The sequence below is a fragment of the Molossus molossus genome, unplaced genomic scaffold (assembly GCF_014108415.1).
Source record: "Molossus molossus isolate mMolMol1 unplaced genomic scaffold, mMolMol1.p scaffold_m16_p_1, whole genome shotgun sequence".
In the NCBI taxonomy this organism is placed as follows: Eukaryota; Metazoa; Chordata; class Mammalia; order Chiroptera; family Molossidae; genus Molossus; species Molossus molossus.
Window position 1 is genome coordinate 251,332,306 of NW_023425344.1, and position 14,648 is coordinate 251,346,953.

General features: G+C 68.8%; 1 protein-coding gene across 1 annotated transcript in view; it reads left to right on the forward strand.

Moving 5' to 3' along the window:
• KIF26A (kinesin family member 26A) overlaps window positions 1-14,389 on the forward strand; it is a 34,459-nt gene extending 20,070 nt beyond the window's left edge. Inside the window, exons 5-15 of the mRNA XM_036276300.1 lie at window positions 3,412-3,601; window positions 6,697-6,909; window positions 7,495-7,588; window positions 7,876-8,138; window positions 8,243-8,426; window positions 8,518-8,680; window positions 8,938-9,100; window positions 9,704-12,461; window positions 13,026-13,223; window positions 13,916-14,074; window positions 14,208-14,389. Coding sequence (XP_036132193.1) covers window positions 3,412-3,601; window positions 6,697-6,909; window positions 7,495-7,588; window positions 7,876-8,138; window positions 8,243-8,426; window positions 8,518-8,680; window positions 8,938-9,100; window positions 9,704-12,461; window positions 13,026-13,223; window positions 13,916-14,074; window positions 14,208-14,389 — 4,567 coding nt within the window. The remainder of the gene's footprint in view (window positions 1-3,411; window positions 3,602-6,696; window positions 6,910-7,494; window positions 7,589-7,875; window positions 8,139-8,242; window positions 8,427-8,517; window positions 8,681-8,937; window positions 9,101-9,703; window positions 12,462-13,025; window positions 13,224-13,915; window positions 14,075-14,207) is intronic.
• Window positions 14,390-14,648: the final 259 nt, after the last annotated feature.

Genomic DNA, 14,648 nt, shown 5'->3' on the forward strand with positions numbered 1-14,648 from the left:
AGCCGTAATTACATTTTCTCCGGAGGCTCTGGTGACCTTGACTCCCTCTGCGTCCTCCCCTCCTGCCTGCAGTGTCCCTGTCCTTCCTGCTGGTGCAGCCTCCCCCCAGATGCCTCCATTAGCACTCGCTCCTGCCCGCCCTGCTGGGCCTTTCTGAGGGTCGCCTCCCTGCATCCAGGTGCTTTGGCAGCTGTGGGGGAAGAGGGGTGCTCTCACAGGTCCCCTCCCTGCCCTGGCACAGCCTCGTGCAGCCCCGCCCCTGTGTCTGCCGGGACACCTAGCCGGCCCAGCCCCCAACATCAGGCCTGGCACCTAGCCGAGGTCCAGACCTGGAGTGGGTGCTACGCAGAAGCACACGGGCAGCTCCAGCTGGGGGGCTCTTCGGGGAGCCCCCTCTCACCTGCAGGTGGGGCTGAGGGTGCCGCACCCCCTCTCGGTGACATGGAAAATGCCAGCCGTGGCGAGGGCCAGGAGTCAGGGGTGCTGGGAGCTTGGTCCCAGCGTCAGGGGTCTAGGGCTCCCCAGCAGCCCGAGTCCCCCGCGGCCCTGGGCGGCAGCTCCCTGTGGATGCAGGTGGGTGTGTTGGGTGTGGCCCGGTCCACCGGCCTCGTCACCGCCGCCAGGAAGCGCTGGCTTGTCCGTAACTGACCCCACGCACGTCTGAACAGGCCTCTGTCTCCTCAGGGTAATTAAGGGCCTCATCATCAAGGCTGAAATTACCTTCTTGTTTGGAAGAGGTAGCTCTTCTTTGTAAAAAGGCAAAGCCTCCCTCTTTCCGTTTTCATGAATCGGTGACCGGGACTGGGGAGCCTGGGAAAGGCTCCTGGGATTGCAGAGGCGGCGGGCGCACAGTCCGGGGGCCCGCTGCGGCACCCACTCTTGTGTCCCAGGCCCGGCTTGGCGAACTCCTGCCTCCAGAGCCCCTGCCCAGGGTGGGGGTTCCGACGGGAGCAGGAATCACGTGGTCTGGGGAAGCCAGCGTGGGGGCATCAGGGCAGGCTTCCTGGAGGAGCCGTCCTCCGAGGGTGAGGAGAGCGCTCTGCATTAGGTGAGGTTCCTGCTTCTTCAAGTCTTCCCTTCAGAGCCAGACCACTCGGACTTCCTGTGCTCCCCCTGCGTGTCTCTCCTCCGGCACTCCGCACCCCTGCAGGCCCCGCTGGGGCCCCACTCCCGCCTGCGCAGCGGGCACGCCTGGTCCTGAGGGCGGCATCGTGTGTTCTTTTAGTCTCTGTGAGGCCTGGTGTCACCACAGTCCTCGCCTCCACCCTCTCTGCTCAGAAACCGGGTCAGTGCCCCCGAAAGGCAGGGTCCCTGAGGGCAGAGCAGGTCCAGCCCCCCAGAAGGTCCTCAGAGGCCCCCCAGCCGAGGTGCACTAGCCAAGTGGCTGACGGGTTTGTCCCAGTTTATGGGGGCCTGGATTTCATCAAAGGAGAAAGTGCCGGTCCTGGGGCCTCGTTAACACAGTGACACGCCTTTGACTCATGCCCGTGACGTGGTCCTGTGAGAGCAGGGACCCGGGGGCCGGGAGGGCCGGGGTGCAGCTCCCCAGCTCCCAGCCCCTCGGGCCTGGCCGACATCGGGCCAGGGAGGGGAGGAGAGGGCACCCTGAGTTAGGTCAGCCTTCGGGGTGGAGACGCCAGGCCGTAACATTCCAGACTCCCGGGCTGGCAGGACCTCAGAGGATGCGGCCCTGCGTCTGTGCAGGTGGGACCTGGGCGTGTCCAGTGGGGAGGGACAGCTCCCTGGGCTCTGCTGTTGAGGCCCTGAGGGTGGCCGGGTGGGGCTGAGACCTGGGCTCCTGCTCCGTCGAGGGTCACAGAGGGTTCCGAGCCCCACGGGGCACAGGGCTCAGGGCACAGCCCTGCCCTCTGGTCCTGGCCTCTGCAGACTGGGGGCTCAAACGGTGCCGCTTGGCTTCCCCAGGGTCCTCCCCGGCTCCAGGTCCCCAGAGGCTTCGGGGATGGGTTCAGGATGCTCTGCCCCCCACGGCCTCAGGTCCCTGGCTGACCCTGTTGAACCTGGGGGTGCAGTGAGCCAGCTTTGGGGTTGAGGGGCACAGCTCTGTGGCTGTTTGCTGACGCCTTTCAGCTCAGGCTGGTGCCCAGTGGGCTCTGTGTGCTGTGCGCTCCCCGGAGCCCAGGACTAGGCACCACTGCCCCGTTCAGAGGGAACCGAGTCCACGGGCCCCTTGACCTTCACAGGCCACAGTCGGGGCCAGGCCCCACCTCCCCTCCACAGCGGCCCTGCCAGCTCAGTCCTCGCCGGTGTCCTCTGGGTCAGCACCGGGCAGCTGGGGCGGGCTGATGTCCTCCACGTCAGGCCGCAGCTTCTCCTGGGTGGTTGGTGGTTGCTGCAGTGAAACCCACAGTGGCGGAGGGTCCTGGACAGGAGGTGGGGCTGGTGCTGGGCGGGGCCGGGGAGCCCCTGAGCTGAGGCTCTGAGGTGGACCCCAGCCCAGCCTGGACCGCAGTTGGGGGTGTGGCCCTGCCCAGCCTTCTCAGATCTCCTCGGCCTGACTCGCACCCTGCGCTCAGGTGAGGTGGTGGCCTCCCTCCACCTGCACTTGAGTGTGGTCTTCCCGCAGAGGGGGACGAGGGGCAGCAAGGGGGACGAGGAGGCCTTCTGTGCGGGAGGCTCAGGCAGGAATCGGGTTAACACCTGCTTGTGGTCAGGGGTGTCTGGGCCCCTTTGGAGCACTTGGGGGGGCACTCCCAGGACCGCACCCCGCCCTGCCCTGCCCGGCCCCCAGTAGCACCGCCACTGCTCCGTGAGGATGCGCCACCATCGTAGATTACTTTTATCCTCAACGATGACACCTCACTAGCACGAAAGCCATCCCTGGGGTCTCTTAAAAGCCAAGTCCTATTAAAGACGAGAGGAGTCAAGCAAAACGCTGCCGTGGATCTCGAGCGGGAGCCAGCCAGGGGCCGACGGCCTGGCAGGCCGGGGACAGGCGACTGAGGGGCGAGGGGCTCTGGGGGCGGCGGGCGCTGCAGGGTGCAGGGGGTGCCTGGTGGGCAGGTTCTCCGCCCTGAGTGGGGACCCGCCTGTGTGAAGGTGCCGGAATGCACTGGCTCTGGCGGTCGCGTCAGCCGCTGTTAGAGACTGGGTCAGGACATGTGGGTTGTAGGGCTGTGAGTGACCGGCACGGCCTGCTCCCCCAGCAGCTGTGGGCTTGGGGACACAGGTCAGGTGGAGGGTGGGAAGAGGGGACCCAGTGCAGGTGTGGGAGAGGCTCGGGGTCCTGGGTCTGCCTGCCTGTCAGCTGGCCAGGCCTGCACTGGGCAGAGCCCCCAGGGACCAGACCTGGCAGCCGCAGCCCCGGGTCCCTCCTGGTGAAGTTGGATTTGGGGGGGCGACAGGATGGCTCTGAGCAACCACCCCCCTGCCTGTCCCCCTCCCCGCCCCCAGGGCTGCCCAGAAGCTCAGTCTGGCCTCCAAGCGCAAGAAGCCTCACCCGCCGCCAGCCCCCGCCACCCGAGGCACCTCCACCTACCCCACGGACTTCAGTGGGGTCCTGCAGCTGTGGCCACCGCCCGTGCCTCCCTGCCTGCTCAGGGCTGCCTCCAAGGCCAAGGACAACCCCAGCAGTGTTGGAAAGGTAGGCCCGGCCTTAGACTGGGGGTGACCGCCTGGCAGGGTGGATGAGGCCAGGGGTGTTGGAGCAGGTGCGGGGGTCAGTGGGGGTACAGATGGGGAGACTGAGGCCCAGGCCAACCTTGTTGGCTGAAGGTGCGGCATGGAGCCTGGGAGACTGGGGGTGGGGTATAGGAAATGGGTGTGGTCTCAGTGTGGGGTGGGACAGCCAGGGCTTCCTGGGACAGGGGGTTAGGGTGTGACCCCAGGAGCCCCTTTGCCTCACCTGTGTTGGCGTGTGGCCCTCAGGTGGGGCTGGGAGCAGGGGCGGGCCCTCAGCTCTCCGGAATCCAGGCTGATCCCAACAGGAGCCCACCATGGGAAAAGGGGGAACAGGTTTCAGTTCAGATGGGGAAACTGAGGCCCCAGGGGAGAAGGGCGGTGCCAGTCACTGCGCAGGCTGGCGGGTCTGGGCCACCCTGCCTCCTGCAGACTCTGCTGAGACTGGGCTTCATCCTGGTCTAGTCTGGCAACTGTGGCAGAACCCGGACCGGGGCCCTGCGTGGGCAGGATCCGTGTGCACCCTCGGGTTTGTGGGCCCTCCGTGCCCATGGAGGCGACCCATCAGTGTCCCCGGAGCTCGCTAGAGAGGGGCCTGAGCCCCCGGGCCAGGTCGCTGCAAGGGGCAGAACAGACTGGCTTTGGTCGGGGCTCTCGGCCTCTGTCGTCTGGCTTTGTCTGCACAGATGGGTGGGGCTGGGCTGGTGTCTGGGGTGGCGGCTGGGGGTTGTGCACCGGGTTCTCACCCGTTTACCTGGGGCGCCAGCAGGCCCCCAGCACCTCCTCCTGGGTGGGGTCCTCCCTTCTCTGTGGCTGACACCCCCTCTGTCCCCGGGCACTGGTCAGTCCTGTCCTGCCCAGCCACTGTGCCCTCTCTGCCTGTTACTGTTACCACCATCACAGTCACAAATACCTCCTGAAAGGCATTTAATTCTGTCACAGAAGAGAAGTTAGATCACGTGTAGATCCTGACATTAATGTGCTACTTAAGGTAATTCATCATCTCGCCATATTAAAAAAGACATCCTGCCACTCGGGTGCTGAGCCCCTCCCCCTCGCGCCTGGCCCACGTCTGAGGGGCGGGAGCCCCCCTTTTATGCAAAATGTGTTCTTTCCTAACCGGCAGCTATTCAGTGGGGCTTTGTAATATCTGAACACTTAGGGGAGAGACAGCCGCGCGCGTGTTGTTGGGAGACGCTGTTGTCCCCCGGCGGCCGCGGCAGGATTCTCGCAGACAATGGCCCGTGCGTGCAGCAGGCCGGGCCGCGGGGGGCAGGCTGGACAGCTGGTGTCCGCCGACTCGCTCCGGGAGGCTCTCCCGCCGGGAGCTCTCGGCTCCTGGAGTGGCCGGGAGTTCATGCTGAAAATAACTGCCCCAGACGCCTGGGCAGTGCGTATGTCCTCTGCTGGGCAGTGGTGTATGGACATGAAATAGTGCTGTGCGGTCGTCAGGGAGTATAAGAATCGGTTCTGGGCTGATGGAGCCGGTGGAGGAACGCAGGAGAGGGCCCTGTGCGCATCCCCAGGACAGGACATGGGCTTTGGCCAGCGCGGGTTCTGCGTGTCAATGTGCCACTTGCTGAAGGGGATGGGATGGTGCCACTGCCCACTGCCCACTGCCCACAGTAAACCAATTTTCTGGGCGTGAGGTGTCTGTCACTTACAGTTGAGTCCGTGAAGAATGTTGGTTGTGACACAGTCTGGTCATTTGGTTTATACTGGTGCTTTCCCAGGAGGGGCCCCGGTTCGGGTGGCTCCCCTGTTGGGACCGTCCCTGTGGCCCCTGGCCGGGTGAAGTGCTGTCTGGGGGGTGGTTCGGTGCAGGTTGGGGTATGTTGGTCCCGGCCGCCCCTCTCCCAGTGTCCTGTTCCCTCAGGGGCTGCACCAGCCTCGGGGAAGCTGAGTCCCGGGGTTAACGTTTCAGAAACCAGAGCAGAGGCTGCTGGTCCCCTGCTGGCTGGGCTCTGGTCACCCTCCTCCTGCCCTGCTCTGTCCCCCCCTCCCCACCTCAGCTCCTCTCCTGGTCTCCCGTCTCTCCAACACTCTCCCCAGAGGCCTCCAGGGCCCTCTTCCCAGGGAGCACTGACTCCATGTTCTCTCCTGCCCAGTGTGTCCTTCCGGCTGACCGCAGGCCGATCGGCCGGTACGGGCTTCCCACCGCTCCCGCTCCCGAGGGGGGCTGCACCGGGGTCCTGAGGACTCGGGGCTCCAGGCTGGCAGGAGGGGCCCCAGGGCAGGGAGGCTGCACTTAGATACATGGGGGGCTGGGCCGGGGGTGCGGGAGTGAATGTGGAGTCCCAGCCCCAGCCCAGGGCCCTTTCTCCTCCAGCAGCACTGAGCTCACTGAGCTGGTCTCCTTGGGGGCTGGAGGGGCCCAGGGCAGGCTGAGCAGCTGCCTCCTCCCCTGGGGGGGGAGCACAGGAGTGGGGCCCAGGAGGACCCTGCTGGGAGGGTATGACTCCTCTGCCGGCCTGTCTCCCCCCTCCCTCTGCCCTCCGCCCTGGGATTGGGATTTTGGATCACTGTCAGGCTCGCTGTGTGAGGCAACAAGAAAGCCAGCCTCTCTGATCTGTTTCCTCCCTCCCCCGGCAGCAGGGGTCTGGGTGGTGTTCGCCATGCGGCCACTCTGCCTGGGAGGCGGCAGGGCTGTGGGTGCACCTGGGTGCTGCTGGGGCCCCCAGTTCTGCATCAGAGTCAGTGAGAGGGTGTGGACGAACCCCCCTGGAGGACAGGCGGGGTCACTCCGAACGGTCCCCGTACTTCTGTCTCTCTGCCCACTGGGCGCCCGGAGCTGCCCTCCTGTCCTGGCCTAGCACCCCAGTGCCCCCCCGTCCTGTCCAGTGCTGACTTGCCTGCACCGGCCAGCCTTTCCCTAGGCTTGCTTCCCGCCTGCTGACCTCATGGGCCGCTCTGGCCCGGAGCGGGGGTGGGGGTGCCGCATTCCTGCGGCAGGATCCCGGAGTGAGGCCTGGCCTGCAGTCCCAGCTCCGGCTTGCTCTGGGCGCCCTGCCCTGTAGCTGCCTGCCGCCGCTCAGATGCCTGCCCCCGCCTGCCTCCCAGGTGAAGGTCATGCTTCGGGTCTGGCCCGCCCAGGGGGCCCAGCGCTCCTCCGAATCCACGTCCTTCCTGAAGGTGGATGCCAGGAAGAAGCAGGTGACCCTTTATGACCCGGCTGCCGGGACCCCGGGAAGCACGGGCCCCCGGCGCGCTGCCACCACGGCCGTCCCCAAGATGTTTGCCTTTGACGCCGTCTTCCCGCAGGACTCGGAGCAGGTGAGCGTGTGGCTGTCCTGCGGGCTGGGGCAGGGCAGCCCGGGGCCACGGGGTCTGACCTGTGCTGCTTTGGTGCCGTGAGAGGGAAGGAACCAGGAGGCCCAAGGGGCACAGCGCAGGGCAGGCCTGCGGCCTTTCCCTCCCTTCTGACCCTCCACCCTCGGGCGTCCCCACCGGCTGCTGCCCTGGTTCTCAGGCCAAGTTCCCGTTTCCTGGGGAAGAGCCCGCCCGACTCGGCCGCTTTGAGACCAGCCCCGTGTGTGACCCTGAGCTCTGGGGATGCGCCCTGTGTGTCCTGTGTGTGCCGGGACCATGCGGGCACCGTGTCCGGGTCCCAGCTGTGCGCACAAGGCAGTGTGACCCGCGTGTGCGCCGCGTGTGCCTGTCGGCCACGTGTCTGGCGGTGCAGGCCGCGTGTGCTGTGTGTGTCTGTGTTCTGTGTGCACATAGAGATCTCTGCGTCCTTGGTCCCTGTGTGCCGGCCTGGCCAGCTGTGAGCTGATGGCCTCCGTGTGACATGGGGGTGGAGGTGGTGACAGGCCTCTTGACTCTGGTGCCTGCCTGACTCTGTGTCCCTCCCCCCAGGCCGAGGTCTGCTCCGGGACGGTGGCTGATGTACTCCAGTCTGTGGTCAGTGGGACTGATGGTTGCATTTTTTCGTTCGGCCATACAAGCCTCGGTGAGTGCCCCCCATCATCCACTCCGTTTCTGGGTGGGGAGGGGGACATGGGCATATCCCACATGGGCAGTGGGTGGGCACGTGGTGGGGGCTCATGGAGAAGAAGCTGACACCCTGCAGGCATGGAAGAGCAGGGGCCTTGGAGCAGGTCAGAGGAGGGCCCTGGGGTCTCAGTGGCCCCAGGCTGGCTGGCCCCAAGAGCCCTGGGCAGGGCCAGTTCAGCAGGGCTCTGAGGGCTGGTCAAGCTGAGCATGGGGTGGGCCCTGACCCGTCTGCGTGGCCCTCAGGCAAGTCTTACACCATGATCGGGAAGGACAGCTCGCCCCAGAGCCTGGGCATCGTGCCCTGTGCCATCTCCTGGCTCTTCAGACTCATCGAGGAGCTCAAGGAGAGGACAGGCACCCGCTTCTCCGTCCGCGTCTCGGCCGTGGAGGTGTGCGGCCGGGACCAGAGCCTGCGGGACCTGCTGGCCGAGGTGGCCTCCGGCAGCCTCCAGGACGCCCAGTCCCCGGGCGTGTACCTGCGGGAGGACCCGGTCTGCGGGGCGCAGGTAGCCAGCGCCTCTGCCACCGTGTGGGGAGCCAGGGCTGGCGGCTGGGGGCGGCGGGGGCTCCTCGGCCCTGAGCCACTGAGGCGCTGTGTCCGCCCGCCCAGCTGCAGAACCAGAGCGAGCTGCGCGCGCCCACGGCGGAGAGGGCGGCCTTCTACCTGGACGTGGCCCTGGCCGCCCGCAGCGCCAGCCGCGCCAGCTGCCCCGAGGACGCCCGGAGCAGCTCCCACATGCTCTTCACGCTGCACGTGTACCAGTACCGCGTGGAGAAGTGCGGCAAGGGGGGAAGTAGGTGTCCGTGCGCCCCGTGCCCACGGCCCGGGTTGGCGGTGGGGTCGCGGTCTGGGGCCCCTCCTCACCTGCTGCCCTGTGCTCTCAGTGTCGGGGGGCCGCAGCCGCCTGCACCTCATTGACCTGGGCAGCTGTGAGGGGGCGCCCAGCAGGAGCGGGGAGGCCTCCGGGAGCCCCGCGTGCCTGTCCCTGCCGGCCTTGGGCAGTGTCATCTTGGCGCTGGTCAGCGGAGCCAAACACGTGCCCTACAGGTGAGCGGTGGGTCCCTCGCAGGCCCCTGGGGACCAGCAGGGTGCAGGTCGGGCAGGTCCTGCGTGTCGGCCCCCAGCTCTACTTCTGCTTCCCCAGCGCTTGAGGGGCCTCACTGCCCAGTGCCTGCTGGGGTCCCTGAGTCTGGGAGACAGACCTGCCAATGCAGGCGTGGCCCTGGGCTGGCCAGAGGCCGCCTTCCCCCCAGTGGCCTGCTCCCCACGCCCGGCCTCTCACCCCGAGACCCCTCGGCCCGCAGGGAGCACAGGCTCACCGTGCTGCTGCGGGAGGCCCTGGCCACCACCAGCTGCCACACCACCATGATCGCCCATGTCTCAGACGCCCCGGCCTGCCACGCGGAGACGCTCAGCACTGCACAGCTGGCCGCCCGCATCCACCGTCTGCGCAGGAGGAAGGTCAAGGTGGGTTCCTTCCCCCGCCTGCCCCTCCGACCTGAGCCCAGGGTCCCTGTCCTCCCAGGGCCTCTGCCCCACTTGCCGCCCTGGGGTCATGGGTTTTGCCCACCTGGCCCTGCCCAGAGGAGGCAGGGGCCGCGCCAAGGTCACCTGATGCCCCAGCAGCGCTGGAGTTGCTCCCAGGGGGCCTTGGGGTTGCCTGGCCACCATCTGCCTGGCCCAGGGGCAGATGGGTGGTCAGGGCGCCTGGTGGGATCCCCATGGCCTGCCCCACTCCCTGGCCAACTGCCAACCGGCAGGGCCCTCCCTGGTGAAGGGTGGAGTTGGCACCCGGGCGTCAGAGGGACTGGGTCTGGGTCCTGGGTCTGAAGTTCTGGGCACGTGGCTGTGGATGCTCTTGCCTCCCTGTGGTTTGGTTCCTTGCGGTTTCCCTGACGTGGCTGAAAGGATTTGGTGTCAGGACTCTCTCGTCCCGTGCCATCGCCTGGTGGGAGGAGGCGGTGGCCGCTGCTGCCATGCCCCTCACTAGAGGGCTGCGTGCCGCTGGGGTGCAGGGGACAGGAGGAGCTGGGCGGGCCCGGCACTCACACGGGCCTGCTCTGCCCCCAGTACACGTCCAGCTCCTCCGGCGGGGACAGCTCCTGCGAGGAGGGGCGCCCCCGCCGCCCCCCAGCCCTGCCGCCTCTCCACCCTCGCTCCGAGGGCCTGCACCCTGACCGCCTGGCGCTCAGCTCGCCCGGTGACCCCGACTACTCGTCCAGCAGCGAGCAGTCCTGCGACACAGTCATTTACGTGGGGCCGGGCGGGGTGGCCCTGTCAGACCGCGAGCTCACGGACCACGAGGGCCCCCCAGACTTCGTGCCCATCGTCCCCGCGCTGAGCCGCCGCCGCCCCTCGGGAAGCCCGCGGGACGCCGACCACCTGCGCTGCAGCACGTTCGCCGAGCTGCAGGAGCGGCTGGAGTGCATCGGCGGCAGCGAGGGCCCCTCCGGAGCCCCGGCCAGCCCCGCCCGGGCAGGCAGGAAGCCCTCGCTGCCCGAGGCCCTGGCCCCCCGGACGGCCGTGGACGCCCTGCCGGCTGCCAGCACGCCTCACGGCTGCCCCGGCCCAGACACCCACCGGGGTGCCCCGGAGCCCTCCAAGGCTGCGGCTGACCAGAGGGCGGATGGCAGCGCCAGGCCTGAGCTGCTTGGGCTGGACAGGGTCACAGGGGGCAGAGGCAGGAGGCCACTGCCCAGCCCAGCCCCTCCACCTCCTGGGCAGCCGGACCTTGGCCGAGCCCCAGATGAGCCTGAAGGTGGGGGTGCTGACAGCGCAGTCCGGACACCCCCAGTGGGTATGAGCGGGCAGGGGGGCCGCCCCCGCCCGCCTGCACGGGGCGGTGTGGAGCGCGGCCTGCTGACCACCACGGTGACCCTGCAGCAGCCCGTGGAGCTGAACGGCGAGGACGAGCTGGTGTTCACGGTGGTGGAGGAGCTGTCCCTGGGGGGGCGCCCCGCCAGCCTGGCCAGCTTCAGCAGCGGCTGCTCCCTGCAGGCCCTGGCCTCAGGTTCCCGGCCCGTGAGCATCATCAGCAGCATCAATGATGAATTTGACGCCTGTACCACGCAGGCCCTCGGCTCCTCCGGCGGCTCCTGGCTTGGCGGGGTCGGCGTCTGCACCCCTGACAGTCTGGGCCCCACACCGCGGCTGCCCTCTCCGGCCAGCCCGGGCCCTTTTAGCCCCGACTCACCAGCAGGGCCCGGCCCTCTGGGCCCCTCGATCCCGGACAGCTCCCCGGAGGACTGCAGCTTGGGGTTCTCAGAGCGTGGTCGGCTGGACAGTCCTGGCCCCATGGTGGCAGCAGCCCCCGCCCGGCCTGGCAGGGTGGCCCAAGCCGCGTTGCCACGTGGGGCCGCCTCAGCACAGACCATCCACTCCAGCCTTCCCCGCAAGCCCAGAACCACCTTGACGTCCAGTTGCGCGGGCTGCCCTCACCTGGCCCTGAGCCCGCCGGGCCCCGGGGGCCTGTTCGAGGACCCCTGGCTGCCCCGGGGAGAGGGGTGTGGCACACTCCAGGTGGCCTCTGCCAGCAGGACCCCCAGCCCGGCCCCGGTGCTGGCTTGCGCCCGGAGGGTGGTGGATGGCTGTGAGGTGGCAGCCAGGGTGGCCCACAGGCCGGAGGCCGTGGCTCAGGTCCCACCGCTGCGGAGGGGGGCCACCACCCTGGGTGTGACCACGCCTGCTGCGTTCTGTGGGGATGTCCCAGCTGAGGCAGCGGCCTGCTTGGCCAGCCCAAAGGCTGCCCCCAGAAAGAGTGTGGCCCCCAAGGGGACCCCATTCCCTAGGCCCGGCGGGTCAGCGCCTCCGGCCCCGCCCGTTCGCAAGTCCAGCCTGGAGCCCAAGACCAGCCAGGTGCCCACCCCTCTCCCGGCCGGGGGTGTGGTCCGGACTGGGGCTGCCGCCTTCCGGGCAGAGGAGGAGGCCAGGCCTAGCGGCCGAGCTGACCACTCCGTCTCCAGGGCTGCGTCCAGTCTGAAGGCCCGGGCTGGCAAGGCCGAGGCTGCGTGCCGTCCCGCCACCCACGGGTCCCTGGAGCGGTGCGAGGGGCCAGGGCATGGCGGCGGCAAGGCCAGGGAGGCTGCTGGGAGGCCCGCTCGGGCTGTGCCCAGGCTAGGCGTGCCGCCCACCAGCCCTACGCCCGGGCCCACTTCTGCCTGTAGGGGCAGCCCAGCCAGGAGCCTGGGGACCCCCAAGTCCCCAGCTGGTGGGAGCAAGGGCCGCAGTCTGGCCCCCAGCGGGTCGAGGGCTCTGGGTGCTTCTGCAAAGCCTCTGGCCCCAGTGGCAGGCAGGGCCCCGGGTGGCTCTATGGCAGGTCCTCGGGCGGCTCCACGGGCGGCAGCTGGCGTGGGGGCCAAGGCCAGCCGGGGCACCATCATGGGCACCAAGCAGGCGCTCCGGGCCGCCCACAGCCGTGTGAACGAGCTGGCGGCCAGCGGATCCCCGGGCAGAGGCGGCCCCTCCTGGGGCTCTGCGGACTCCGACAGCGGCAACGACAGCGGCGTGAACGTGGGCGAGGAGCGGCTGCCCACGGGCCCCACGCTGCCCTCCCCCTACAGCAAGGTGACAGCCCCGCGGCGGCCCCAGCGCTACAGCAGCGGCCACGGCAGCGACAACAGCAGCGTGCTGAGCGGGGAGCTGCCGCCCGCCATGGGCCGCACGGCCCTGTTCTACCACAGTGGGGGCAGCAGCGGCTACGAGAGCATGATGCGCGACAGCGAGGCCACCGGCAGCGCGTCCTCCGCGCCCGACTCCATGAGCGACAGCGGGGCCGCCTCCCCGGGCTCCCGCGCCCGCAGCCTCAAGTCCCCCAAGAAGAGGGCCACAGGTGGGTGTGGTGCCCCCCGTCCCAGCACAGCGCTCTGCAGCTTGTAAACCCGCCCGGCGTGTGCCCTTCTCGGCCCCGCAGGTCCCCATCACCCTCAGGGTGGGCTGGCGGGGCGGGTCATGTGGTCACCCTGGTGGGAGAGGACCTGGGTTTGGGGCCAGTGCCCAGCTGCCTGGAAGCCCTCTGGCTCCATCCCTTGGATCTTCTGTCTCTGGGGCCCGGGTGGGGTGGGTTTGTTCTCACGCTGTGTGTTTGGGGGGCTGGGACGTTGACTGATGTGCGGGAGAAGCCAGCATGCTCTGGGGGCCAAGCTGGGGTGGGGCAGCAGGTGGGGGGATGGGGCCGGGGGGCCTGGCCTGGGAGTCTGGGGGCAGCAGGAGCCTGGCAGGGCAGTGGGCTAGGACTCGGTGAGGCCAACTAGGGAGGTTGTTAGGGGCTGGGAGGCTGGGGTGCCTGCTCCATGGGCGGGTGGTGGGCAGTTCTGGTTGGGGCCCCCAGCAGGATCCTGGCCAGGGCCTCGGCCGGCTCCAGCCTCCGCTCACCCGGCGCCCGGCTCTGTTCCAGGCCTGCAGCGGAGACGGCTGGTCCCAGCCCCGCTGCCCGACGCCGCTGCCCTGGGCCGCAAGCCCAGTCTCCCCGGGCAGTGGGTGGACCTGCCCCTGCCCCTGGGGGCCTCGCTGAAGGAGCCCTTCGAGATCAAGGTGTACGAGATCGACGACGTGGAGCGCCTGCAGCGGCACCGGCCACCCCCGCGGGAGGCTCTGGAGGTGGGGTGGGCTGCGTGGCGGGAGGCCCTGGGGTGGGTGGACTGAGCGGCGGGCAGACCTCCAACCTCACCTTCCCCTCTCGTCCACAGCCCTGCCAGGATATGGAGAAGGTAGGAAGTGGTGGCCCTGATGCCCGCCTTGGGCAGGGAGGGGGCGGCTGGGGGCGCCCTGCGGCCACCCGTTTCCTGGAGTCACACGGGGTGGGCGGTTCCCACTGCTGCGCCCACCGTGCAGGCCCAGGTTCCAGACAAGCAGGGGCAGGCCGCTTGGGAGAACCGTGTGGTGCCAACCCCACCTGTCGGGGCCCAGGTCCTACCTCTGAGGCCTCACCGTGTGCCCGCTGGCCTGGCGGGTGGAGGGCCTGAGAGTGTTCATGGAGCCCCCTCTGCCGCCCAGGGCCTGGCGGGTGGAGGGCCCCTGAGAGTGTTCATGCTGGAGCCCCAGGGCCTGGCGGGTGGAGGGCCTGAGAGTGTTCATGGAGCCCCCAGGGCCTGGCGGGTGGAGGGCCTGAGAGTGTTCATGGAGCCCCCCCTGCCGCCCAGGGCCTGGCGGGTGGAGGGCCTGAGAGTGTTCATGGAGCCCCCTCTGCCGCCCAGGGCCTGGCGGGTGGAGGGCCTGAGAGTGTTCATGCTGGAGCCCCAGGGCCTGGCGGGTGGAGGGCCTGAGAGTGTTGATGGAGCCCCCCTGCCGCCCAGGGCCTGGCGTGCCTGAGTGCGAAGCTGCGGCTGGCCGAGCGCAGGCAGCAGAGGCTGCGGGACGTGCAGGCCAAGCACGAACTGCTGTGCGTGGAGCTGGCCGAGACGCAGGGCCGGCTGATGGTGGAGCCCGGCCGCTGGCTGGCGCAGTGTGAGTCCCCCCTTCTGCCGGGCAGTGAGACCCTGCCCCAGAGGCACAGGCTCGCGGGACCCTGACTCCGCCCTGCCCTGGCTCCCCCTCCTGCCGCACGCCCCGGCCTGACTCTCTGCCCGCTGTCCCCCAGTCGAGGTGGACCCCGAGCTGGAGCCCGAGTCAGCCGAGTACCTGGCGGCCCTGGAGCGTGCCACGGCCGCCCTGGAGCAGTACGTGAACCTGTGCAAGGCCCACGTGATGATGGTCACCTGCTTCGACATCAGCATCACCACCCCAGCGGCCACCTCGGGGCCGCAGGAGGTGGACGTCTGAGGCGGGGCACGAGGACTTGGGGGGGGGCATGTGCAGAGCGTGAGGCTGGACGTGGGATGGATGGGGGATGTGTGGGGGTTGGAGGGACGTGGATGCAGGGCGGGGCTCGGAGGTGATGGAAGGTGAGGGAGAGGCGTGGGCGGAGGGCGAGGGTGCAGAAGGCGAGGTGACGTCGCCACCCAGACAGCAACACAAGTGCCTTTGACCTGGAAGTAGACTTCTCTTCCTGTGCTTTCGGTGCTAAGGACTCAAGACACCA